Source organism: Scophthalmus maximus, chromosome 10, assembly GCF_022379125.1.
Source record: "Scophthalmus maximus strain ysfricsl-2021 chromosome 10, ASM2237912v1, whole genome shotgun sequence".
Taxonomy (NCBI): Eukaryota; Metazoa; Chordata; class Actinopteri; order Pleuronectiformes; family Scophthalmidae; genus Scophthalmus; species Scophthalmus maximus.
The window spans coordinates 10,351,970-10,378,046 of NC_061524.1; the positions used below are offsets into that span (position 1 = coordinate 10,351,970).

The 26,077-nt window shown below is 44.9% G+C and overlaps 4 protein-coding genes across 14 annotated transcripts in view; 2 read left to right on the plus strand and 2 right to left on the minus strand.

Moving 5' to 3' along the window:
* Positions 1 to 3,693, plus strand: part of LOC118283958 — a 28,343-nt gene extending 24,650 nt beyond the window's left edge. For all 7 annotated transcript variants that reach the window (XM_047335150.1, XM_047335151.1, XM_035606436.2 and 4 more), the window contains 9 exons: positions 408 to 542; positions 628 to 702; positions 807 to 893; positions 1,003 to 1,094; positions 1,205 to 1,290; positions 1,383 to 1,446; positions 1,547 to 1,764; positions 2,570 to 2,716; positions 2,830 to 3,693. In XM_047335150.1, the coding sequence (XP_047191106.1) occupies positions 408 to 542; positions 628 to 702; positions 807 to 893; positions 1,003 to 1,094; positions 1,205 to 1,290; positions 1,383 to 1,446; positions 1,547 to 1,764; positions 2,570 to 2,716; positions 2,830 to 3,089 (1,164 nt within the window). In that variant the 3' untranslated portion in view covers positions 3,090 to 3,693. The remainder of the gene's footprint in view (positions 1 to 407; positions 543 to 627; positions 703 to 806; positions 894 to 1,002; positions 1,095 to 1,204; positions 1,291 to 1,382; positions 1,447 to 1,546; positions 1,765 to 2,569; positions 2,717 to 2,829) is intronic.
* Positions 3,694 to 8,365: 4,672 nt separating this feature from the next.
* ntpcr (nucleoside-triphosphatase, cancer-related) lies at positions 8,366 to 11,982 on the minus strand. 2 transcript variants are annotated; one of them, XM_035605573.2, is made up of 5 exons: positions 11,886 to 11,982; positions 10,834 to 10,996; positions 10,641 to 10,743; positions 9,862 to 10,071; positions 8,366 to 9,260 (listed from the first exon to the last, which is right to left on the minus strand). In XM_035605573.2, exons 1-5 carry the CDS (start codon positions 11,917 to 11,919, stop codon positions 9,183 to 9,185), a joined length of 588 nt encoding a protein of 195 aa, XP_035461466.1. In that variant the 5' UTR covers positions 11,920 to 11,982; the 3' UTR covers positions 8,366 to 9,182. The 2 variants fall into 2 exon arrangements, with proteins under 2 accessions (XP_035461466.1, XP_035461467.1); XM_035605574.2 differs by lacking the exon at positions 11,886 to 11,982 and adding an exon at positions 11,613 to 11,800.
* A 667-nt stretch (positions 11,983 to 12,649) lies between these two features.
* map10 (microtubule associated protein 10) lies at positions 12,650 to 15,501 on the minus strand. The gene has a single exon (XM_035605572.2). It carries the CDS (start codon positions 15,328 to 15,330, stop codon positions 12,817 to 12,819), a length of 2,514 nt encoding a protein of 837 aa, XP_035461465.2. The 5' UTR covers positions 15,331 to 15,501; the 3' UTR covers positions 12,650 to 12,816.
* A 492-nt stretch (positions 15,502 to 15,993) lies between these two features.
* The window catches only part of LOC118283511 (signal-induced proliferation-associated 1-like protein 2), a 78,668-nt gene continuing 68,584 nt past the window's right edge, over positions 15,994 to 26,077 (plus strand). The window contains exon 1 of one of the 4 annotated variants that reach the window (XM_047334915.1): positions 15,994 to 16,214. The gene's annotated coding sequence lies outside the window, so the exon portion shown is untranslated. The remainder of the gene's footprint in view (positions 16,215 to 26,077) is intronic. The other 3 variants (XM_047334914.1, XM_047334913.1, XM_035605571.2) reach the window with 3 other exon arrangements.

Below are 26,077 nucleotides of genomic sequence, written 5' to 3' on the forward strand. Positions count from 1 at the left end.
CCTTCATCTCTTTATTGTCCTCAGAGGTGAACTTTGGCCCATGTGGTAGTTCATTAAAATTATGAAATCATCAAAGAAATAGTCAAAGCAATGAAGACGTGTCCATGACAACGGCAAGTCTATATGCCACTGGTGTTTTGTGTAAATTGGGTGAAGTGAACCGTTTAACATATTCATCTAATTTACTGGAAGTTCAATTGATGCAGTAGTTAAAAGATCAAAATGCGTACTAGATGATAATGAGCATGCCAGTATTTATTCGTGCATGATGAATATGTTTTGCAAAACTTTAGTTGTAAACATGTTGTCGGGGTCAGCAGCTGTTGAACCGTTAAGAGACTAACCGACTGCATGAATAACTATCTTTCTCACAAGTCATGACGGTGGTATCATCTCTCTCTGAACAGGACCAGTCGATGAGTCTTCTGTCGGTCCACATGGATCTGGACGAGGCCTGTCAGCAGAGAAAAGCCCTGCAAAGTCTGGAGGATGCGGAGATGCGAGAAGAGCTGATGGCCACAGGAGGGCGCTGTTTCACCCTGGTGAGAATTGCAATGCGTTGTCGGGTAGATCTTACTATATGAGAAATATGGCTCGTGTGATTAACCACAGTGTCCATTCAAACAGAATGGAAATCCCGACCTGCAGTCGATGGAGGGAACGCTCGAGAGGAAGCACAAGCTGCAGCTGGGAGGGAAGAAAGTAAGAAAGGCTCCAGTCGGTGTTGAAGCCAGTGGCACGGTCAGCAAACACAAAGTCCACAGTCAGCAACACACACACATTACACGCTTATCTTGTTTTCACAGGCGTCTTCCAGAGGCTGGAACTCCTACCATGCCGTCTTACACAGACACACCGTGTGTTTCTACCAGGATAGGAAGGATATTCTGAGGGTAAGCAGGAAAAAAAAGTACAGCAAAGAACATTCAGGAGAACAGAATTGATGAATAATTGAAGTGGTGGGTAAGAAGTCGGTGGTGACCAGTCTGGGATGTGTTGCAGAGTTCTGCGTGTGGCCTGCCGCTGAACCTCCTGGGAGCTGAGTGTTCAGCTGCACCAGAGTACACCAAGAAACCCAACTGCTTTCGACTACAGTAAGACTAATGAGCACTAAACGGCAACACTAGTGTTTCAGATTATACAGATATAAAAAGCAGAGACAGCTGCGTGTTTGACCCTGTGGCATCATCCCTATGACCTTCAGGCTCCGCGATGGGTCTGAATACCTGCTCAATGCCCCCTCACGCTTCATGATGAAGAAATGGATGATGAAAATACAAGCAAACACAGGTGACCCATCATTATTTCAAAGCTCATTAATGCCAGTACCAGGTTTATGTTCCACTTGGGATTAATTTGTATGTCTTTTTTTCCCCTCAAAGGTCAGAGTGAGACTGTGTCTTCAATGTCAAATGTCCTCCTGGATCAAGGCCTCCCCGTTTCCTTGTAAGATATGGTGGCTGAAACGACTTCTATTCACAAATCTTGATTTTCCACAGCCCTTACAATGATGGTTTATAAATAATAATAATCTCTCTCCGTTCAGAAATCCCTCACGCTGCTCTGGTTGTCACGGTCAGGCCACATGCCACTGCTCCTCCCTACATGACGTCACTTCAACGTTCCCCAGGCGCAAACCGCCGGGCGCCGCCCAAACCAAAGAGATCGTCGTCCTCACCAGAGAGTTCAGTCAAATGCCACAGAGTCACTTGAGGAGTTTGGATGAGCACTCGGTTATCTCGTCCTCACCCGGGGGCCGCTGTGGTGAGTAGGAAGGCCTCTGTGCAGACAAAAGCTACGGTTTATTCGCCAAACGTGCTTCTGCTCCAGATTCACTCTTAGTGAAAGTAAATACAAGCACAAACCCCCATCATTGGCTACTGAATAGCCCCACTGGGCCACTCAATGTTGGAGGATGCACTCCTCTATGCTAATTATTGATTCATATTATATAGGATTTGTATTCATACCGGATGTGTAATGATTTTTATCAATCAAGCTTCTTTATCCTTCCGGCTAATTGATGAATGATGATGGATAACTCATTATTCAGGATTTCGTTCAGCGTTGTAGTCTTTTACACTGCTATGATACATCATGTGCTCTGATGATCACAGAAAATAGTAAATGGCTGCTGCAGGTGCAGTTTGTACCACTAGGGGGAGCTAAGACATTACAGGAGAACCCAGACACAGCTCATGTCTGTTCCGTTTTGCTTCTCCGCCAAAGAAGCAAAACCTTGACTGTAGGAACTTCCTACAGTAAAGGTTTTGCTTCTTTGGCGTCCAGCTCTTCTGTCCTTTATGTTTGCCTTTAAGGGGGCGGCTGTGGCTCAGGTATCAGAGCGGGTTGTCCACCAATCGGAGGGTCAGGGGTTTCGATTCATGACTCATCCGCTTCACATACCAAATTGCCCTTGGGCAAGACTCTGAACCCCAAATTGCCCCTGACAGCTGTGCCGCCAGCGTGTGAAAGAGATGCCTGACTGAGATGTGTGGATGGGTGAATAGGTGAAAAGCGCCATATAAATACAGTCTATTTACCATTTAATATCTGTGTCCTTCTGTAGATGACGACGAAGGCAGTGCAAAGCAGACAATGATTCACCGACTGTCAGGAGCATCCAGCGACAACACCTCTCCCCCCCCACACTCCTCTTTATTCGGCGGCCAGGAATGGCTGAGCAACAAGCGTCGCTCCCACTCCTTCACATCTGGTCAGTTTTTTCAGTTATTGACGTAAATCATCTATAATGTATCTGTGAATCATAAACAGCTGGGTTTTTAAAAAAATCTTCTGATGTTCTGTTTTCCACCGTTTTCCTCTCAGCTACTTACCAGAAGATCAAGCCCATGTTGCACCCCCCCAGAGGCCTTGAAAGAGGCTCCAACTACTGTGTGACCCTGGTGGTTGGAGACAAGTCATCAGACAGCACGTCCACAAGCAGGAGCTCGGAGCCTCCCCTGCTGGCGGTGGCTGGATGGCAGCAGGACGCCCATCAGGACTCGGCTCTGAGGAGCTTCGCCAGCCTGCCACGACCTCGAAACAAATCCGTCTTCAAGAAGTTCTTTGGGAAAAGGGACCTCTGAGTATTTTGTTTTTTTTAAATGAGGATTCTACTAATAAAGGGCTTTTCCAATTACTTTCTGATGTGCGGTGCACATGCTGTATTATGCAAAGAGAACACTACTACTGACTATATTTATGATTGGAAGAGCTACCGTGGTTTTATTTTTGATGTGCTTTTTTTAATAGGTCCTTTTTATGAGTATTTATATACGCTCTTCTTTACCGCTCTCTCTCAGTTGAAAGTAACAATATTGTGTGTGTGTACTGCGAAGTTTGCAGATTAGTTGATTGAAAAACACATTTCCCCCGACAGTCTTATTTTGTATTCTTATTTGTATTTTTTTTGTCTTTTTGGATTGTGGTGTTATTAGGTTATGAGTCAGTGTATACAGTAAACCTTGCTCAGCAGAGTTGAATGGTCCCAGCGATATCAGCATGACTAAGTTATGAACAAATATTAACAATATACTAAACTCATAACGCTTACTGCACCAGATCGTGTCAGCTCCCCTCCTTCCCATGGGCCTACTTATACAAAAAGCAGTTTGATACTGCTCGAGCTTGCTTGATTCATTTAAGGACTGATTGTAGCAAAGACGATTCATAATAAAACATTAAAACCAATGGTTTGCTGAAGATATTCATTTTCTTCTCTACACTTGTGTGTAAGTGTGTGTAGTTCAGCTTTGTTGTGATCACTGGAGGCTTTGAAAAGAAAAAAGGGATTAGATGAATAGAGAGATTAAAGGCCAGGCCAGGCTGAGAGCATCTTCACATCATTAGTCTTAATTTTGCATATTAAAAAAACCTGCCACCATTCAAAAGCCCGATTCAAACAAATCCATAATCAACATTGCATATATGCAGAGAAACCACAGACATTAAAGCTGCATGATGAGTAATATGCATAAAGAGTTTGCAAAAAGCCTTCTGTTTAGCATCACAAAATATTCAGCGATTCCCCACAAGATGTCTAAGGGACAGAGTAGTCACCGCAGAGAGGGGGCGGAGACATCAATCTCTCAGCGTTAATTTCTAATTTTTGGAAGATTGGAACGCAACTAGGAAAGGCAAATGTTTTTGGAATAAAAATGAAGTGCCTGCTTGCACTTAAAATTGTTTCCTTGTGCAAAGGTGTGTGTACTTGAAGTATTAGCTGAAGGGTCAGTTTGCATGTGAGCACTGGAAGGAGTTGAACGGTCAGTTGCAGTGAAAGATAAAAGCTGTTGAAATGTTTTGAAACAGTCAGACATCACACCAGGCTGCTGTGAAAAGTGCAGTGAAGAAGGAGAAGCAGCAGCAGCAGCAGCATTGCGTTTTGGCGCAAACCATTACACCACCTTTCCATTCGTGTGGCGCTGCCAAAAGTCACAGTGTGGTCTTGGCATGTATGTGTGCATACGCGCATGCACAGAGCAGCTACGGTAGCGTATGAAATGGAATCAGTCCGAGGAGTTGTGTGTTTGTGGTGCAAATTTGTCCAAGGCATCCAGCCAAGGCATTAATCACGGCAAGTCAGCAATCTGCGAGTGATTATCAAGACTCTGTAGAGATGAATGCTGCATGACTCAGTCCCTCACTGCTCCGTAAGATACACACTGCGTTTGTTCAGTTCATAAACAAAATCCCCAGCCGAAGTCATGTTCATGTGCCACTGCGGTGACCTCTTACTGTACTTACATGCAGGACAAGTCATTGATCCACCCATGACGTGCAGGGTATGACTGCAAATTCACATAGTTGCTTCGTGCACACATGGCACCTATTTTGTTGACATGCATCTGGTGAAAACATTTTGGTTTCCCTTCACAATAAAGACATTTTTTGTGCGTTTTTCCATCTGTCAAGTTTAGACTGACAGCCACATCCTTGGTGGGCCTGAGGCACGCAGCACTGGTCAATCGATTGATCACCAGGCCGTCGATCGGCGTGTCCTCGCCGTGCCCTCTGACCTCCACATTATCCCCTGACAGCTCCCGCTGCTTCCTTCACAGCTCTGGGGGTTTCCGGAGACAATCATGGACTCACTGTGTGTGTGTGTGTGTGTGTGTGTGACCACACTCTGGGGGCTTTGTCTCCGAACGTGGGCGAGGCAATGGATACGTGCACCACAAAACTAAACGCCCACACACTTCTCCACACTTCGGTCGTTGCATTTCCCATCTCTAACCACTAATCACAGACACATCCTCCAAAAGGTGAGGTAAAATCAAGGCTTCGGTATGTTTGGCCTAGCAAAGCGTGACTCGCAGCGGTTACCACAGTCATTCAGCGAGATCCGGAGATCACAAGGTACCATCGACGTGGTGAAAGAGGAGAAGGATGTCCTCGGGCCTCGACCTCGCCCCTGCTGTTGATGTAAAATGCTCCTTGTGCCTCTGGAAGGAAGGACGTGGATTTCTGCAGGGAAATCCGACACCTGTCAGGAGCTTTGGGAAATATATAAGCCATGCTGCTTTTCATAAACAGGACAGGACATTTGTTGAGCTCATGCTAGGATTTTACTTTAATTTCCTTTCAATAGCTTCTTGGAGCTTTGATCCCGAGCTCAAAAGGTAGGCCTGCCGTGCGGTGTGCTCGTGGGCCGGACACGGGCTTTGAAACCCAACACTGTCTGCCTCCAGTGGCCTCGGGGAGCCCATGGAAGTGATGTAATGGGAAGACTCATTGGTGGTGGGCAACAGGGTTGAATAGTGGTCACAGGAACGCAGATGAAATGGCTTAATTTCCCCAAATCTTCGGATCCCTTTGGACATTAATAGCCCACCTGTCGAGACCAGCGGACATTAGTTATGCTCATGAGCACAATGAGCTGAGGTTAAAGCTCAGTTATAGCTTTCTGGGAATGTATCTGACATCACAATGCCTGGCTGTCGCACGTTGCGGCTCGTGCAAATCCTTGTGGTCGAAACTGTTACACCCGGCACAGGCTGAGAAATGACCTTGATTTCAGGGAAGCAGTGCTAAGTATTTACCATGTGCCGCCTTTGGCACTGAGAAATTTGACATAACAGATGCCGAGACGTCTTAACTCCACATCTAACAATAAATCATACAATCATCTTGGGAAATAAACATTGAATTTCAAAGTCGGGCTTTAAGAGAAGCTGGAGCGGGGCTTCTGTGCATCTCCCACATGGTCTTTGAACAGCGTCAGATTTTCATCAGACGTGTTTGGCCTTTCGGCCGAGGTCTTCTCAGACACATAACACAACATGTCCCCTCTCTACAGCTGTCATTGTGCCTCCTGGGCTGATACCACAAAATGCAATTACTGGAGAGAAATGTCCTCATCCAAGCACCAGCTCCCCATCACCATGACCATCCCCCCGCAACCTCCACTCTCCTCCCTCCAACCAGCAAGCTCCCTTTTGTCCTGGATCGTTGGTAAGCTCTTTGCATTTCCGTGTCCTCCATGTGTGGAGGGATAAAGGATGCGGGGTGCCACGGGGACATCTGTCCCGCAGATACGGTGCAAATGTATCTCTTCGATATGGATATTAATTCACTTCATATTCAACCAGGCTGCTCTATGTGCGTCTTTAGTGCAACACTCCTCCCGCTGAGGGCACATCAATACATTCATGTCCCCCCCAACGGTGTATCCTATTGTTACAGTTCCACAACAGTTATGTGTGAGCACAGCCACGGTGTTATAGTGTACAATAACGTAAACAAAACCCTCATGTGCAGTAATGACATATAGACTTGTCTTTGAGTATGGACAGGGTTTTTCATCAGTGGGGAATAATTTTTGGTGTTATGATGATATGGAAAATTTCAAACGCATCATGAAATATGAACTTGATTAACCCCTTGAGCAACAACACCATATTTCAACCATTTCTTCCTTTCTTTTAAAAATAATATTAAAATGAATTAGACTAGATATTTAGCCTTTTTTTCCTTTAGCTACCCATTACTCTTCGCTATTCCAACACCATATCCATGAATTTTAACAAATAGTTCAACTGTTCAGCAGTTTTAAGCAAATGTTTGAGCAAATCACATCCTGTATCTTGTTGTTTTCTGAAGTGAAAGTGAAAGTGAATACAACCACTGCAGCCAACAAGACATTAAAAATGAGCATTTTGTCAAATGTTGATTTGCACTGTTACTTTTTTATTTCCATGAACTTAAAGAACTGGAATTTAAAAGTACAACAATATTTTTTTCAAAATTAGATGAGCTACTCCACAATCTTAACTCACAATCCCCAGCAACCACAGAGAGTCCGCTGGCTAGGAATCACTGCTGTAAATCATAGATCCATATTGTCCCAATATTGACAATAACGGTTTCTTAATTACATCATAACACATCATATGCATCCACACACACACACACACACCCTTTACTCAGTAAAATTGGCGATGACTCTGTCACTGTTACATAACCCATCTGCTGCCTTGCTGCAGGGTGCTGAGGATCACCTTCAGGAGAGCCAGCTGCCTCAGCAGCACTGCTTGGCTGGGCTACCATGAACCATACCACCCGCTCTAAATCGGCTGCAAAGTCTGCACCAACAATAACGAAGCAGTCTCACATTTCCGCATAAGTTCAAAAATTAAGACTGTTGCAATGATGACTTTGTGTCCAATTCGGCGGTTGTCGGTGCCAGCTGATCCAGAGGTACGTCAGAAGTGGCCACAGAGCAGATGCTGGCGCAGCAGCACGTCTGACGCAGATCACAGCTGGCAGCTCTCTCTGCAGCCAGCCTGACAGGTTACATCAGTTACACAAGCAGTGTTTGGAAAAACCAAGGCCCCCCCCCCCCCGAAAAAAAGCCCTCTTCCTTCCATGTATTTTCACTTTCAAGTGACCTGAAGATTCTTTGATGCTGAAACAAATATCTCTGCCAGAGGGTCTCTATTAAAAAACCTTGATACGACTGCCAGACTCTGGAGCTCACGCAGAGTCGGTGAAATTTCATTTGCAGTGAGTCCGCAGCGTGTGTGTGTGATCAATAATCTCATGAGCCTTGAACGTTCGTGAGCAAACTAAAGTCTATGAACAGTACAGCCACTTTGTCTGAAACAAAAAGCAGCCAAGTGCCAGCTTTAATTTCACAGCTGTTTGTTGACAGTCACAGAGTTTGACAACATGTCTCGTTCCATTGCTGTAAAGCCCTTCAGAGGCCTCTTTTGTGCTGTACCATCAGTAAACCCGTCATAAATGCACTCGGACAGCTTTAAAATCCTGTATCCAGTGATACCGTTTATCCTTTACTGTAAGCTGGCAGTGTACAGATAGAATTCCCATTATCTCCCGGGACATAGAAGAAAATCCGCTAAACAAAAGTGAAACATATTTATTTCTACTGCTGAATATGATGACAGTGAAGATTATCAACTGTATGAAAACATGTACATCTGCTCACCAAATGAACAATCCCCACCTCTGACTACAAGAAATGAAACCATATTGTTGGAAAACGATACCTGTATATTTCTACATTTTTTGGTTCATGCTGGTGGATGAATAAACCATGAGAGCCATGGGACACTCGGCTTTACCATTAAATACTTATTGATTTTCAGTGAGCGCATCCTCGGGTTGACAAGACAAACACGAGGGAGGCTCACATAACAAAGAACCAAATAAATGAATTGCGACGCTGCTTTGTTTGCTCAGAAATGAAATAGCACCACTTGTCCTTATGGACAAATTAATATTATACACTCAAAATATGAAATGCCTGCTGGAGTCTTCACAAATCCAATGGCGAAATAAAATAATATAACAGTTGTTTTGAAGACTAAGCAGTCTTTGACTGAAAGCACAGGGTCTACACACAAACTGAACAGTTCCCCCACTGAACTGTTCCATCTCACAATCAATTATTCAGCATGCAATCCATTTTGAGGCTGTATGAGGGTGGAAAAAAAATGAATTGTGTCCATAAATGCATGCATGTGACACTAACTCTTTCAGCAACTCGGATGCCCTTCAGGTTAGGTCACAACCTTGTTATGAGGAGCGTGTAGATCCACTGCATAGTCTGCCTGTGTGTGCTGTATATGCACTGACACAAATAAAACTTGCTGTCAGCACAAAAAAAAAAACCCCCCACACACGCACACACACAATGCGCAAGGTTTTGAATCTTCATATTATGTTGTGTGTTTCAGACATTCTTGTAGTGTTGCTAAAATGTCTTGTAGAATAGCATTTCTGTTCTCCTTAGACACCTGAGTGGGAAAAGTGATAAAGGAAAAAGTCATTACTGATGGCAAACAGGTGGGTCTGCAGATAATGTAAAATTATACAGCCTGTGCTGTAAAAGATAAATACAATGAAAAACGGTGACAACTGTCTTGTCCTGTAGGATCCAAGTCTCAGAAAACACAATGTCCTCTTTGAGATTATCAAACTACATGTTGTGAACAGCTAATCTCTGACCAACTGTTTTATGAGTGAAATTATTAATCATGTTTACCAAAAACAAAAGCTCACACTGTCTCATTACCTCGTTTGATATAATAACTACCCTGGCGTTGAGACTTTTGCATGACAATATCCATAACTGAGTCTTCCGTGATAAATTATTTTGACATCTGAGTCCACCCTTTGTTGTTGAATCAGTCACGCATGATTTAGAGTTAATCCAGCTATCGGAGAGGGATAATGCAGGGCATGTCCCGTCTGCGTTGGTGAGCAGACCGACTGCCCTCCTAAGACCAAGTGGGTGTAGTGTGAACAGTGCAACTGCTATTGTGGGATTTATAAGCTCCTGAACTGACCTAAATATCTTTGCTCTTTAACAGAGAGGGTGCTGTTATTTGTACTTACAGCAAAGACCTTGACATCTCTCCTGCTCCGCACCTCTTCCGCAAGACCCAGTGGTTTCCCCTTGGGGATGGGAATGGTGCCCAGGATGGTGCAGGCAGAGCTATCAAGGGTCTGCCTCACTGCCCTGATGAACGACTGGCTGAAAAGCTCCATTTTGCCAATTTCGTCAACGACAAACACCTTCCTGCTGCCCCCATCTACTGCCCCGACCTGCGGGCGAGAGATGTTAGCATTAAGCAAGAGCAGAAACGTGTGAAGTGTTAGTCACAATTTGGACATCAAAAGGAAACAAGCTCAGGTTGGACATGCATTAATAAAACAGATACAATGTTTTATTCCCTGGTGGATGTATGGGTAATCTAATGTGTGGCAAAAGCTCATCCTATTAATGCGTCACTGACCGACAGCATGACTGTGACAGTCGTTGCATTTTACATGCGATGGGTGATGTGCTATGATTACTGCTTTAAGTGAGATGAAAGGGGAATATGTGGCAGCAAGGCAGAGACACCTTCCTTTACAGTGCATGTGTAGGCGTCACTCCGGGCTCATTTACATGCCAGATTAATCACGGTCAGTGACAGCCAGACGGCACCGCAGACACTAAAAATGTCACTCTGGAATTTATGCGTTTGCAAGCTTCCAATTATTCCATCAATTCTGAGAAAAATCAAAGGTTTGATGAGTCGTAAAGTGGGGAGACACAGGAGTGTTTAGCTTTAATGTGATCCATTGATGAGGGTGAGTAAAAAAAAAAACGGCACATGCTGATGTCTAACATTTCTGAAGAGGGGGAGAGCCAGGCCTTCAAACGAAGGCAGGTCAACCGCATACTGCCCGACCATGTATTCCCGTCTTCCACAAGACGCAGCAGCGTCGTCTCTGTAATTCGAGAAGAAGTGAGGGTTAGTCAAAACAAAGTGATATAGGAGAGCAGATAGTTAGCTTTAGACAGGATGACAACCCCGCTACCTGATTCTGGACAGGTGGCCCCTCTCTCCTGTCATGGTGACGACATCGAAGCCGACTCTACGGCCTCCCTCCCTGACCTCCTCCGTGCAAAACCCTTCAACTCGCACTCCCGACGACACTAGAGCCTCACACGCTTTCTGGACCAGAGTGGTTTTCCCCACACCTTTTTACGAGACGTTGGGAAACAAGTAACAACTGTGACATCATCTTTCAAATTTAGGAAACATTGTGTTGGTGTAAAACACAGGGTGATGTTTAATTCATGCGTGGGTCAATCTTGGCACAGGCGCAGGGGCAAAAGGGCTCAGGGGCCCCCTTGGCCAGAGTCTCCATATAGAGAAAATCAGAGCTCAGTTAAAAGACACAAAAGGGTAAATTGATCAAAAACATGAAGAGACATGAAATGATAACCAAGACACACATATGAATGTCTTCAAAAGACACAAAAGGATGCAAAGCCCCTATGAAGAGGTTACAAGGAGACACTAGTGAGACGTGCCTCTCAGTCTGGGAAGCGTATATAGTTTAACTGCGGCGCCTTTACCTCTCCTGTGCCCAGGGGCCCATTTTCTCATAATCGGTCCATGAAAACAATTTATTACACACACATACACACAGAGACTAATGCAGTCTAGTGTAACAGCCCTGCACCACAGTAAATCCCTCCTTCGTGACGGTTGTAATGTTCCGTTTGTGTCGTTTATAACAGTGCGGACACGGCTGAGTGACTGAAACCACCTCTGCAGTAATAAAGATCACATCATGCAACACAGTCCTACCTACACAACGACCACAGCAGCTGAACATCGACACCTCCACCGAAACAGCTCCAACGAGAACTGCACATTCAAAACGTCATGATGTATGAAACTAATGTGTCTAACCGAGTGAGGCGGACTTGAACCTGTCAAGGTGCTGTTTAAAACGGGACAACATCCGTCCAAAACCAGCTCAAACAAGCTAACGTTTTTACATTGACAGACTGGACCTTTTAATGGGCAGTGACTTCAACTTCACCAGCAGCGGACACGCTGGTTGTTGCTAAGCGTTACCTGGAGGTCCTGTCAGGAACACGTGTTTGGACATCGCTGTTCACGCCGTTCACACAACACGCAGCTGCGGCGCTTCCGCATAAGCTGATTTGTTGACGCATGCGCAGTAGGCAGCAGACTTCAACGCTTTTATTTTGAAAATCGCATCATATTTCATATTTGAGCATGATTTCTCGTTTTTTTTTTGGGGGGGGGGGGGGTATTTAACGAGTCGTTCAACAGTAGTAGATTCTGTTAAACACTGTTGCCTTCATATTAATGTTTCAAATCTTAAAAAAAAAAAAATAATGTTGAAAACAAACATAATGAAGCTGTATGGTTGAAACGTCAATTTTAAATATTTTATTAAAACTTTATTTAAAAAGACTCCTTTTAAAATTGTACTCTCCCGAAGTAGATGTGTTTTTTCTGCAAAACGTTCTTATTACTTATAAGTAATAATAATTACCTAGTATGGGGTAATACCTGCTCTAAGTTTTATGTTATTTTTGTGTCATGTTACTGGATCACTACTGATGCATTTAAGTGTCAGAAGAAGTTTTACGCGATAGCTGGTTGAGAGGTTAGGTGTATATTTTTTACTGGGTAAGAATGCATCTTATCTTATATGTATGTTTTAATATGAAAAGTAACCGGTGACCATAGATGCCAGATACATGTAACAAAGTAGAAAAAAATGAAGTATAGTGGAATATAGTTATAATGTATCACTCACTGTACTGGTCCAATGCTTTATACATTGGACTGTTAAATAAGTAATTAATATATACTACGATCACATTTTTTCCACAAAAAGCTTTATTCAAATAACATTTACATATTTATAAGATGTGTACAGTATAACATTATTGCTCCTTAATCGGTTTCACTTTGTTTAGAGAAATTGTTTATCCTTCATTTTACCTAATAGAACTACAGTACATTTGTTTCTTTAAATAGTGTAGCCAGGGAGTTTGTTGGCCACTAGCTCAGAGATATGCTGATACTGTTTTCTAAAATCTAGAGATCCAAGGTCGTCCTCCAGTTCCTCTTCCTCCTGTGGTTCTAAGGAGGATGTTGACTCTGTAGAAATTCCAAGAACTGGACCGCTGTTCTTGGTCGACTTGCTCCTTTCCCCTCTTGATGATATGAAACTCTCCGCACTAGAGCTCCTTTCCGCTCTGCTGGTCTTGTGCTTTCTGGAGCATATGGTTTGCAAGGAAGCCGACCTGTCTCTGTCGCCATCATCTGAGGAGAAGCTGAGGGCAGAGGCGTGGGTTCGAGGTCGAATGATGTGTGTAGCCCTCAGAGACTGCTGCGGAGAGGTGGGGGCTTTGAGAGGCACGGGCAGGATCGCTCTCATCCGGACAGATTCAGAGCCAGAGTCAGGGTTGTAGAAGTCCAGGCGGACAGGAGACCCGGGAGCTTTGGCTCTAGAGGGCTCGGGGCTCCTCACAGGGTCAGGAGAGTAGGCGTCACTGGGTTCAAGACTGTTAAAGTCATCGGCGTAGTCTGCATCCTCGTTTCCTTCCCCGCTGGCATCTGAGACTGAAGACTTTGGGCTGCTGTGTCTGCTGCTCCCTGAGGACTGAATTTTCTCTCGGCGCCTGTCAGATTCAGGCTGCAATCGATCTGATTCCCTGTGATGCTCGCTCTTGTCTTTGTTTTTGGCAGCGCTTTCACTCTCCACACTGGGGATGTGAATACATTTCAAGTCTCTTCTCTCAGAAAGGGAGGCTTCTTCTGAAATTCTCAGAGAGTCACTGTCTATTTCATTATTAACCTTACCTTGCACATTTCTCTGTCTGCGTGTGGTTGTTTCTTGTAGCGCAGAGTTCACTGTGATGCTTTGTATCACTGTCTCAATATTGTCATTGAAACTGTCAGTCTGATTTAATACGGATTTTCTTTGGCTGGACTTCATGATTTTACTTTTGGGCTTTGTCTTTCCTTTGGCCACACACGTCTGTTTTTCTTCCTGTATTAATCCCGTGCATTCACGGCGTTTTACTTTCGCAGTTGAAATTTGCTTCAACCTCAGATTAAATGTTCTTGTAGTTCCATAAACAAGCTTCTTCCTGGTAGATCTACTGGATATTTTACTCGCAATCAAAGCCTCCTCTTGTGTGTCTTTCTTTTGTACAGACGTAGGCCTTACTACTGGAGTAGAACAGTTCCTAGGGGAATGTAAATGTTTAAAATGGGGACTGGTCCCCTGTCTTGTTTTCTCCGAGGTTATCTGTGGTGTGTCTCCGTGCCCAGCTGAAGGTTCTGTGGACACAGGTCTGTAAATCCACGCTAGATTGGGATGAATACACATGGGATGTTTCGGGTTCTGGTCATTTAAATGAGACAGCTCAACAAGAAGAGCGTTAAGCAGAGGCAACTGACGCAAAGCCTCCCCAAGGGCATTCGGACTCACGCCACTTGTTTCTTGGTGTCTATGTATTTTCGTATCATATCTCACTCTCTGGCCCAACACTGGAGAACTTGGACCATCAATGGTATTTTCATCCCCCTCGTCCTCAGAGTCCTCACATGTAAAAGCTTCGGAGTCGAGAGTCAGTTGTTTGTAATCCCATCCTTTGTTTTTGCTTTTCTCCTCTGCAGAGTGACTGTAGTAAAGATGTGGGGGGCGGAAAATGGCTAGATCCTCCTCCTCGAAACAGTCTCCAGCTTCTTGAAGTGTTTGGGGAATTTGGGCTCTTGGTTTGTGTTCGGTGGCAACACACGCAGCAGCGTCACCTTGCTTGTCCTCACTTATCCAGATGTTTGCACTCGCTGGGCCTGTGTTCTGCATGTTTCTGCCAACGTCAGACGCGTCCGGTGTGGGTGAGCGGGCAAGAGATTCTGTGTTTTTCTTCTCGGCGCTTTCTTGCCCACGTTGTCCTACATGCACTTTATTGCTTTCGAGAGCTGCCCTGTCTGCAACGTGTGGCAGTAAACTAGTCCCCAGGCTGAGCAGCTTGTAACTCAGGGATATCGATCCAGTGGTTTCCCCCGTGAGGCTGCACATGCCAACCTGCCCCCTTTCTCCGTGCGAAGACGCAGCAGAGACACCGTGTTCGGCCACGTCCTGCGCGATCCTGTCCATCACCTTCGCCAGCGATATCAGGGAGGAGCCCGCCAGCTTGGGAGGCGCCTCCTTCACGTCCAGCACCATAGCATAGAGAGGGGTGGCGGACAGCTGCGTGTGCAGCGAGTTCAGATTCATTAAAAAGAAGCAAGACTTGCCTCTGTTGAAGGTGTAGTCTCTCCCCGGGTCTCTGTCCTGCTCCCCGGGATGTTCTGTGTCGCCACGGCCGTGTCGGGGCTGATGTATGAGCAGCGTTGGGAAGTCTAGCAGTCGCACTCCGACAGCCAGCTCGTCGGACACTTCGCAGTCCTTGTCGACTCGGACGTTTTCCACCAAGAACTCCAACGAGAACAGAGTTTCCAACGCATCTCTGTTTCCTCCCCCTGACATCCCGAGAGCCCACTGGCCACGAACAACAACCAGCTAGCTCACGCAGCGTTTTGAGCTAACAACTCTTCGAGCTGTTAGCTTGCGCCGGCGCCATGGAAACAGAACACCGTCGCGGGCTTTTGACGTCACACAACGCCGAGAGACACATGGGAAATTGAGTTCCAGCGGTCCTGTGCTCATAACACCGATTTAAAATGTGCTGTTATACATAGAATCAAAGCAAACAACGTATCTTTGATATTTGTGTACGTATAATTAATGGGAGTTGATTTTTTTCATGTAAAGAACGGAAAATACAAAAGAAACAGAAATTTTTAATTTTAAATGAATAAATCAACCGCTATCATGTGACTAGGAAAACACGAGCCTTAATAAATATTGTAATTTATTCAGGTAGATTTATGAGGTATCAACTTTTCTGCACTTCACCAGATGGTGCCACTGTGGCGCTTGTTGGACTTGTAGACTACAACAGTCCACACAGATCTGCGTTGGTTTACATGACATGCTGATTATTCGACTTTATGTTGATCCTGTCCTTCCAATATCTGCGCACAAAAACCTGTGCTGGTGAATTGTCAGGGTCGAAGGAGTGAGAAAAAACAACAACCCAAAACAACACACACACACACACACACACACACACACACACACACGAGAGAGAGAGAGTTTGGAGCAGCGTCGGGTGGGCGGAGCCTTGTCCTCCCTGCGCGCTGTCATCGCGGGAGATAGGTGCTGGATGGACCTCGCAATGGTCCGTGATCCTTCAGTCGGGAGGCTGAGAGCGAAAGAGTGCGATGGGAGAGCGACTCGAACCGCTGGTTTAACCCCTCAAGGATAACTCACCACGGCCCCAGCGGCCGGGACGCCGCTCACGTTGTGAGGTAAGGCCGTCATTTATGTATTTTGTCCTTCTCTCTCTCCCTCTGCCTCTCTCCCTCTGAACCGAACAACAAAGTAAAAAGTGCGAGCTGCAGCAGCAGAAAGTGAGGAGCGGTCGCACGCAGCCCGAGCGGTGAGAGTGGCGGCAGGCGCAGAGAGACGCGCACCGACGGAACACAAAGGATAAAGTTACTTTCCGTCAGCGACGCGGAGGGAGTCGGCGCGAGGGAAATGAAGGAGCATGGAGGGATATGATGTTTCAGCTGCGGACTATCAATAGCCTAGATTTGTGTCTATTCATAAAGTGCGCGGTGCGGTTCACTCGCACTGGACTCCCGTTTGTTTGTGTGTTCATTAATCAAGGGGCACGTTAGCATCCAATTCAATGCAAACTATGTTCAATTCCACTTTGAATATTCCTGTAGGTAGAATGCGTCATGTCGCAGCTATTTAAAAACAATTCAATGTACTCGCAGTGATACTGCATGTTGACGTCATATTTTTTGTGATAGTGCTGGTGATGTGAGTGCGCGCGCGCGCGCGCAGAGAGAGAGAGAGTGTGTGTGTGTGTGTGTCTGATGGGGGGGGGGGGCGTTGACTGGATTTGCACAGAAATATATTTTTCAATGAATTCGTTCAGTGGAGTGCTTCCATGAAAACGGTGGGGGGCGATAAAGGCACCGCGGTCCGGCCCAGGCCCTCACATCACATGCCGACCTGTAAGGTGAAACACCGCAGCTCCGGTCTCACAGGCTGCATTTCATTGTCCTGCCAAATCGAGAGTGTGTCATTCGATTGTTTATTCCAACACCAGCAGTGGTCCAAACAAATCTCACGCTCCACCTGTGCAGCACTGTGGCATCGTGCGCTCACTTGGGTGAACTTCGCTCGTCGGAAGTGTGCAGACAAAGAGCGAGTTCCCCTCACAGCACCGTTGGTTGGATTCTCTGATAATCCATCAATCGGCTTGTGCAGGGGCATGAACAATGTCTCTTTGTTATTAGCCGCTCTCGGATGAAACGTGCAGTACAGTGCACTGTGTACTCTGCTGAAAGGAGTAAACAAGTGAAATGTTGTTTGTCTCCCAGCACCATGTCCTTTGCCGCCTTCCTGCAGGAAGTTTATCCTCCACAATAACTTGAAACCCCAATAAAGGGGAACAAGTAGGCTCGTTCCTCTGCAGACACAACAACCAGTTGCTCTGTCATGTAAAAGCAAGTTTCCGTTGCTTAATTTCCAGTGCTCTGGGTTTACGTCCTCTCGGCTTCACAGGTCCCGTCTGAGCAGATCGAGGATGAAGATGTCCCTGCTCCTGGAGCGTTAAAATCAATAGGATGCCATTATGTTTTTGCACAACGTTTTATGTCTGGGAAAGATCAGTTATTTCTGCGGGGCTACACTGAACTGAGTAGGTCCAGGAGTGTTTTGAGATGGATCCAGTATGTTCATGGGCCGGTTTAACGTTTAACATATTTTGCTTTAATGCCAAAAATGTTTGGCCCAACTCCAGCTGTCATAGGTCTGCACATCAGGGAGGCAATTTTTCAACTGACCACTCTCCTGAAAGGGTATAAAGACATCTGTGGTGATGTGTGAAGAATTTTCAGTTATTGGGCACACTAGCGAAAAAACAACCCAATTAATCTGCAAATTTTCTCTGTCATCGAGCAGATATCTCTATTAGTTAACCTATTCTGCAATTAAGTTTGAATACATGCTTTTATACTTTATGCTTTGCACGCATTACTTAACCTAAATAATTGTAAATTTAGAGGGTTTCACCTGGTTCCTGGCTTGTTGGATTTTCAGTTGGAAAGTCTATGAATTTGTTACATTACAGATGGGAAGGCAGACGTTTTCCAGATAGATGAAAGACAAGATCTTCCCTAATGTGGATGAGAATGAGGCTGCCTAGGTACCCCATCGCACCCACTGCCAGCAGTGCACTCCTAGAGGGAGACCTATTCAGCAATCACAATAATGACAATGCCAGGGAGAATCTCTCAATCTTACTTTGAATAGTGATCTGTTGCAATCTGCATTCAATAGAGTGCACACAGGGCCCCGGAGAAAAAAGGGTTCTCGTCTATTTCTAACAGCACATTCTGCATGACTAACCAGACAATGGGTAATTGAGCCAGATAGATACGTCTTTCAAAATAAAGTTATGTGCACAATGTGTGCCCAGCTGAACAATAAGGCACCTGTCAGGTTTGGCAGAGGGACGGCTTCCTGTGACATGCCCACAGGCCATATCCAGTTATCACTGCAGAGCTGTTAAGGATGTCTTCTGGCCTTGTGGGCTCGGAGACGCCCCACTAGAGTTACAGCCGTTGTGTTGTGTTTGAAACACAAAAAATTGCCTGTTAAGATATTACCGTAACACACAACGATTTGGGGGCTTTGTTGAGGCTCGGGAAATTACTCAACAGTTGGGAATCACTGTCTTTGTCCCTGTTCCCATAGTGCTTTGCTATCAGTGTGCTGACTAGTCATGATTTGGAGAGCAGCAGAAGGAAGAAAAAAAACTGTTTAAGGACTTAGGTTGAGACCACATTTGTAAGGGGTGATGCATTTCTCCTCACTGTACTATGGAAGCATGCCAAAGCATGTGGCATCCCTTTCCTACAGATTCCAGACCCCATGCATGTGACCAGGATCAGGAAGCCTGGTCTGGTCTGTGCCGGCTGACCGGCTGGCCGGCTGGCCGGCCGGCCGACTGGCTGGCTGGCCAGGAGTCACAATAGGCCTCTCCAACCAAATCCTGTTGCTTCAAAACCAACCAACCGGCAGACAGGGGATCACATGCTGCCCGCTCCTGTTGTGAGAGCCAGACTCTCTCTTCATCTTTTTGTCAGCCTTTGTTTTGATTGCAGTCTGGATTTATGGAGGGATTTAAGTCCACTCGTCACTGTCAGGGAAAGTGCAGATGCCGTCATTGGGTGGATGGGGTTTTCTTTTTTTAGGATTCGAATCCCTGTTCCAATTTTAGGGTTCTGTTTGTGGTGGATATGTGTGTGGTTTACTGAGTAAAGTGCAAAATGTGTACAATAAAAATAAGTCTTGACTTTGGGTATCAGTTAAATGTTTAACATTGACGATCTCATAAAAGCTCCTGAGCTATCAGGCTACATCAGTGCCAGGCAATGTTTCCCATTTGTCTGTAATGAAATGGTAGCAGTAAACCTTTCATATGATTATCTCAGGAATGTTGAATCATGGTTTCAAGAGGATCTGGCCACTCTCACTGCTTCAAGGTCAGCGTGTTCTCTTCTCTTAGGGTCGTTCCTAATTTTTTGTCTGGAGTGCACATAAGATGAGATTGACTCTAATGTCCCAGTGGGAAATTTGTCTTGGACATCACAGTGTCTGCAGGATAAAAAACAAACATGCATTCATCCATTACACGTTCATTTATATTGATAAAATGTTCATTTAGTGCAATAAAAAACAGTGGTCAATGACAAAAAAAAACATGCACATATTTCATTCAGCCTAGGTGGTGTTAAGGGCTTTAATGGACTTAGGGACTGCACCGTCTGCCTGAGGGGAGGACCAGGTACTTAGGCTGCATCCACATTACTACATTTATGTTTTAAAACGCATCACTGCTGCTAAATTACAAAACCATACAGAGATACCGAAGTGTAGGAGGCTTTCTACTACACACCAAAGGTTCGGAGCATTCTCAGGAACCCTGAAGGAAACACCATCCGCAAGGACCTTAAACACAAGTTGTTTCAAGAAGAGAATTGAGATCCAAGATCTAGGATTACTTGTCTTGCATCCACGTGGATGCCAAGGGAACTTGTTGGAGTTCACATGCGCCATGGTCTGGTCATGGACGACCACTGGTGAATGGTCACCAGTAGACTTACTTAGTAGAAAACCATCTCTTCTCGGGTTTTTTTTTGGTGTTGAGGATGAGTTAATGTTTGTCACACCACTGTACAACATCATGAATGGTAGAGTAATATTCCTGAACGTCAGTATTAATGTGCATCAGCTCTAAAAGGCAGCATCGTCAGATGATTTGATGATATACTGGTTTCTGCATGGCTGCATTATGTACATTGTACAGCATCTCGTGTGTAATCAGTGTAACGGGATCAAAGCGGTGTGTGTAACAGCTCAGGCGCAGTCGTATGTTAGTGTGCATCTCTAGGAACCACAGGAAGATGCCTGCAGCTCTTCACAGCTCCGTATCTCCACCCTTTGTGTGAAGTGCATAAATGAAATGTGATGGCATGGTGGTGTGTTTCTTAAGGACATGCATTGATCGGCGTCCTCGTGTGCCACTTTGCTGTTTTTTTCATTTGTGTGTAGGGGATAAATCATTGGTTAATCTGACCTTGCTCGTGTGGTTAAGCCTTTTAGTAGATACAGTAAATTAGACACAGATGGGCATTGTTCAAGTCACATGTTTATACCAAAGAGATTTCTCTACCTTACTTGGTTTTTAAGGAGGAATGGGACAGCTTTCAACATTTTCACAGTTATCTTGTTTAGAAGTAGATGTTAATGGTATTAGTAAATGCTATTATCTCAATTGAACATCTTGCATCTGCCCTACCCTTTAATTTCCCACCCTCATGCCACTCATCCAGTGGCTTGCTGTCGTACCGGCCACATTTAAGTGAAAAAGTGTTGCCGTGGCTTGAGGGGAAGCGGCAGGATAGAACAGATGGTGTAATGACAGAAGTCAAATGCCGATTGTGCTGCTGCTGGTGACGACACTGTCAACCTCTGCCGACACACTGTCGAGCTTCTGAGGGACCGAGGAGGAGGTGAGGCGCAGGGGCAGGGGGGGAGGTTAAAGGTTTGAGCCCTTTGATGACAGACTTTGTCATCACTGTCTATTCATGCATTGCCAGACGTTTAATGGAAAAGATTAGGCACCTGATAACTTCAGCGGGAGCAATGGATGATATATGCTTCCCTTTATCCACATTAAAGCTGATTTGAATTGCTTTTTTTAATGAATAAGCAAAGACAGAGTGTGATATAGCACTGCATTAGATATAATACTACTATGTCAATTGTTGTGAAAACATAATCGTATGACCAGCTTTGACCTTCCTGTTTATCGATGACCTTTTGAAACCCCCCATGCTTTTCTGGACTAGAAGCTATTGTACACACACGACTGACAGATGGCGCTACATATGATCTGTACTGTATGGCGGCAGCGCACAGATTCAGCCCTGACAGTTCATACAGATGCAAATATGAGATATATTTCCATCTGAGAGAAAATCATTAATCCTGTATATCTGATCTCCAGACGCAATGGTGAAATGGATCACGATCATCGTAACGATGATATTTATCATTCGGTCCTTTCTTATCCTTTCACAACATTTTCTGCCTAGTGGACAGCGGTACAAATACCCCTCGTCAGAGCTGTGAGCATGGGAGGATCACTCTTTGTTTCGACCAAGCCAATAATTGAATGTCACTCCAAAAGACATCATTTTCATGCATTATAGATTTGCACTAGTCGAGCATGTAGGAAAATGTGTCTTGCCAAGATGAATTATGTCTGCACCTCCTATTCCCTTTGGGACTCATTAGTGTCCATATCAGGAATGTTGGGGAAAAGGCCATTGAAAAGTTGCTGACTCTCGCTACATGTTTTGTCTACATGTCTGTCACTGGATCACAATGTAGAGAATGAGCACTGGCCAGTCATTAACCCGATGGCCAATGAGACCAAGGACCAGTCGTGACCCGTGGGGTTAACTCGGCCTGTGTTTCCCTCAGCAGGCCCAGACAATCAGGACCCCTGACCTCTGTGGTTGCAGCCAGCCCCCAACGGGAGATAAGAAGGGATTTAGTTTAGTGCTGGTGTGCATACCTCCTTCCTACTGTAGCGAAAAAGAAAGGGCCTGTCTGAATAGGCAGTCTGGACTGGACTGGGTGTGAGCGATACAGCCATAGTCCATACTGCATTCCATTATGGCCTCTGTGGACTTTCTCTCTCTGCTTGTCTGTCTATTCATTCATCGAATGCCATGTCACTGTAGAGGGACTGACATATTAGATACAAAAAAAGAAAAGAAAATGTAAAATAAATACGCATTAGTATAGATTCAGAAACAATGAAAACGAAACCAGTAAATTCCTAATTCCCCCGCCTTTACAGATCACCTGCCGATAAGAATGATCCAATTATTAATAAATAGAAAGGTCAGTTTAATGGTGGGACAGGATGGATGGATTATTATTATTTCACAATTTCATTTACTTTCAATTTTTTTCATAATATCTATGTGTTGGCAATGTTTTAGTCGTCTATACGGTAAATAGGACCTGTAGTCATAAAATCTGGGCCCAACCTGTGTAAAACATCTGTGCCCTTGACTGACAAATCGACCTGGTCTATAAGGCAAAGAGCAAATAGCCATCGGATGAGTTGTTTTAAAGCGTAAGAGTTTGCTGACTAGTTTCTGATAGAGGTTGATTGTAATTAACAAGTCAAATGGAGCAGAGCTGTGACAGATGTGCCATAAAGTGTGTGTGTGTACGTGTGTGTGTGTGTGTGTGTGTGTGTGTGTCTGTGTGCGCGCCCGTGGGCGTGTGAGTCATTCAGGCATTGCGGCTGGAGCCAGTATCCTTCATTTAACCTCACCAGTGCACTGCAGTGCTTCCACACTGTTGTTGAGAGGTTCTATTGAAATTCGATTTAACCTACATGAACAGTAAGGTTCACCGTGTAATGTAAGACAGTTTTACAAGCATAACATCGGAATGTAAGTAGTATTCCCTGAAGGTGCGAAGAATATAAGAGAATTGAAGGGATATTTGTTCACCCTGTTTTTTTTTTGTGTCAGTTTCTGTGGTGTTGTCGTGAGTTGTCCCGTCCTGCTTTGTGTGCTGTTCTGATGGGAATGTACAAGTTTCTGGGCATCAGCCTTTGGACAGGAAGGAAATTTCTCCTAAACAGCCCCTTTATCAACTGTGAGAAAAACTGTCTGTTTTTTTTGTTGGTTCCTTTCATGTTGCCAGCTGAGCTCACTGGCATGAAACAGATGAGAAAGTCTTGTCATGGTCTGTAGTCCGTCATTGTCTTGTTTCGAAAAGGGCTGACGAAACACATTGCTAAGAGGATGTTATTGTTGTTTGTGTTTCCACTGGTCCATAAATCGGACGATAATGAGGTGAGTTTACTGATTGTGTGTGGTTAATCCATGGAATCCTGGAATTGTACCAAAAATTGTACCAAGCCATTTGCAGTGCAGTGTGTTTTAAAAAATGGTTATGAATGATTCATTGATTGTGTTATACTTTTGTTTGACAGCAGCTGCAATCCGTCCAAATCTTTTCTTAAGTATTCTAACATTCTTCCAACAGTTTTCCCATTATTTTTCATTGAAAAAAACTTAGTACTGCTTGCAATATCCTTGAAATATAAATATATTTTCCCCTTGTTGTTCGGCTAGTTCTGTGCTTTTGAATTATGTACACCATTAAACCAGGGCATTACTATGTAGCCTTTGTGTCTATTTACTGAAGCACAAAAATGCCTGCACACGACATTGCCCGTGGCCTATTCTTGTAACTTGCTGTTAGCAAAGACATGGCAGTTCCGTGCCTATTTTAGACAAGCCTGAGATACTGGAGTTACTGGTGTGTGTGGGAATCACTTTTACGCAGAGTGGAAGGGAAGGCTAAAGCGGATGGGAGCCGGGCTCGGAAGGCCTTGCACTCAGCCTGGCCTTTCCTCGTACACGGGCGCTGCTGCAGCAGCGGTATGATGTGTTTGAGAAGCCGGGGTCCAGCCAAGCAGAGCAAATGCGCGGCTAGAGTAGTATATTCCATCTCACTTGTTTTTGTGTTTTTTCCCCTTTTTTCTTTGCGACATCATTTTGACTGGCCTTCCTTTTATACGATTTGTAAAGGCTGTTGATGGAGGATAATGATCTGGAGTGACAGGGCCCTGATTTTTTTTTTCCCCCGCTTGCTTCTGTAATCGCACTGTCTGTCAATGTGGGGGAGATCAACTGCTCCCCTCCTCCCCTCCGCTGTAGTGTATTGAAAGCTGCTGTGGACGCTTGGAGTTTAGCCACAGGGGATGGGACGCTGTGGGATCCAGAGCTGGAGGGGCAAAACATTTGACACTGAATGCTAGCCTTTATATGGGTTTACTGCCTTAAAAGAAGAAGGAGCAAAGGAAAAAGGAGATTGCATAACACCCTCAAGTAAACACTGTCCCAGACACTTTGTGAGGATCCTAACAAGAGGCCTCTGTTGAAGTCATTCTTACGATGCCTAACGGTTGCACTGTTGTGCTCATTCACTGCGTACCTTCCCCAGGCTGTGTTTACTGGAAGCCTGTGGAACCTCTCTGAAATGTAAACAGGACTGTAGGGGCCACATACAGTTCAGCACTGAGCGGCATCGGCCCAGGCCAAAACACAATGAAAACACAATACACAGCCAGGTGCTGTATATCTGGCCACGGGAGCAGCTGTATAATTACACTGTTCTCATCAGCTCCAAGATAATCTGTGTTTAGGTGGAGAACACAAACACCAAAGGTCAGAGGTCAAATTGAGACTCCAATGTTGTGATGTAATTATTTCAATTGTTCTTTTTCTTCCAGTGATACTTGTCGGGCTAAGGTCTTTGTATTGCATATAGACAAAATGAACGGTTCAGTGTACACATGCCAATCTGGTTAGCAACAATCTTGCTAAGCAGATTCTCCCCCCCCCCCCATTATTAAGGAAAACTGTTTCCCATTTAATGACTCTAAACAAGGTTACTGCAGAAAGCCAACAATAATCAGGTTAGTTAATTGTGTGTAAACACACTTGTTCTCATCAGGTCACACACGAAGATCAATTCTCTCTTCGGTGGCGACATTTGACATTTTTCTAGGGGAGGGTAAAGAGAGGAATGAGTGTCAGTTAATTGTTTCCTGTCATTTTGTTTAATTTTCACTGAAAGGCGGCGTTAGTCTCGGGTCCCTGAGGAGACCAGACTCTGCTCAGACGAAGCTTCGTCCGTGCTCCTGTTTGTTGACTTCGTGGATTGCTGCACAGTTGCTCTCTCCCCCTCACGGCTCTTGTTGTTGCACTGCAGAATCAACAATGTGACCGTGGCTCGGTTTACAGCATGTGATGTGACGGGTTTGGGAACATTTTCTTGCCATGGACGATGGACAATGTAAAAAATACCCACCCCGAACTTTGAGCCTTTGCTTGATAGGATTTTGCTCTGGGGAAATCATACAGGAGGACAGTGGTTTATTGATTTATAACTGAATTCTGTTACTGTCTTTCTTTGGGGCCACATTTGTGCTGATACAAATATTTCATGTTTCTGAGGTTCTGAGCCATTTCAAGGTCATATGCAGAGTGATAAAGGCCTCCGTGCCTCTTATTAACCAGGCAGTTTGACTAATGTCTTATTTATAGCAACAGCCTGTGGGAGTTGTCCGTCTTATCACACATTGCTGCTTAAATTACTGCGTTTTCTGTCTACCGAGACGAAAGCAAGACTTTCTGTTAAATTCTGCCAGGTTGGTGACCCTGAGTGCATGTTGTGCAGCTGCCAGCGCCCGGTGTTCTCTCCGAAGGCTGCCATCTTGGTGACATTCTTCAGAGCCTGCTGCAGTTTGGAGATAAGGAAGTGAGGAATAAGGAAATCTGAGCTTATTTGGGATGCCACGGTAAAGTCTGGCTAGCGCTGTGATTAAGGGCAGACACCTTCCTGCGCAGACATTATTCACCGTGTGCCTGAGCTCTGCTTGAGTGCGGTACATTAAAGAGTCCGACTCCAGCTCCTTTCATGTCATTCTGAATTGCATAAATATTAATGCCAAAGGACTTCCATGTGTATTCTCCAGGGGAAGTACTGC

What these genes read in the sequence shown, in the direction of transcription:
- ntpcr (XM_035605573.2), bottom strand. Translation starts at nt 11,919, where the DNA reads ATGTCCAAACACGTGTTCCTGACAGGACCTCCAG. An exon ending in CTCTCCCCCTCTTCAGAAAT is followed by an intron (nt 10,072 to 10,640) that starts GTTAGACATCAG and finishes TCTCGCCCGCAG; the next exon opens with GTCGGGGCAGTAGATGGGGG. An exon ending in GAGATGTCAAGGTCTTTGCT is followed by an intron (nt 9,261 to 9,861) that starts GTAAGTACAAAT and finishes TTTCCCACTCAG; the next exon opens with GTGTCTAAGGAGAACAGAAA.
- map10 (XM_035605572.2), bottom strand. Translation starts at nt 15,330, where the DNA reads ATGTCAGGGGGAGGAAACAGAGATGCGTTGGAAACTCTGTTCTCGTTG.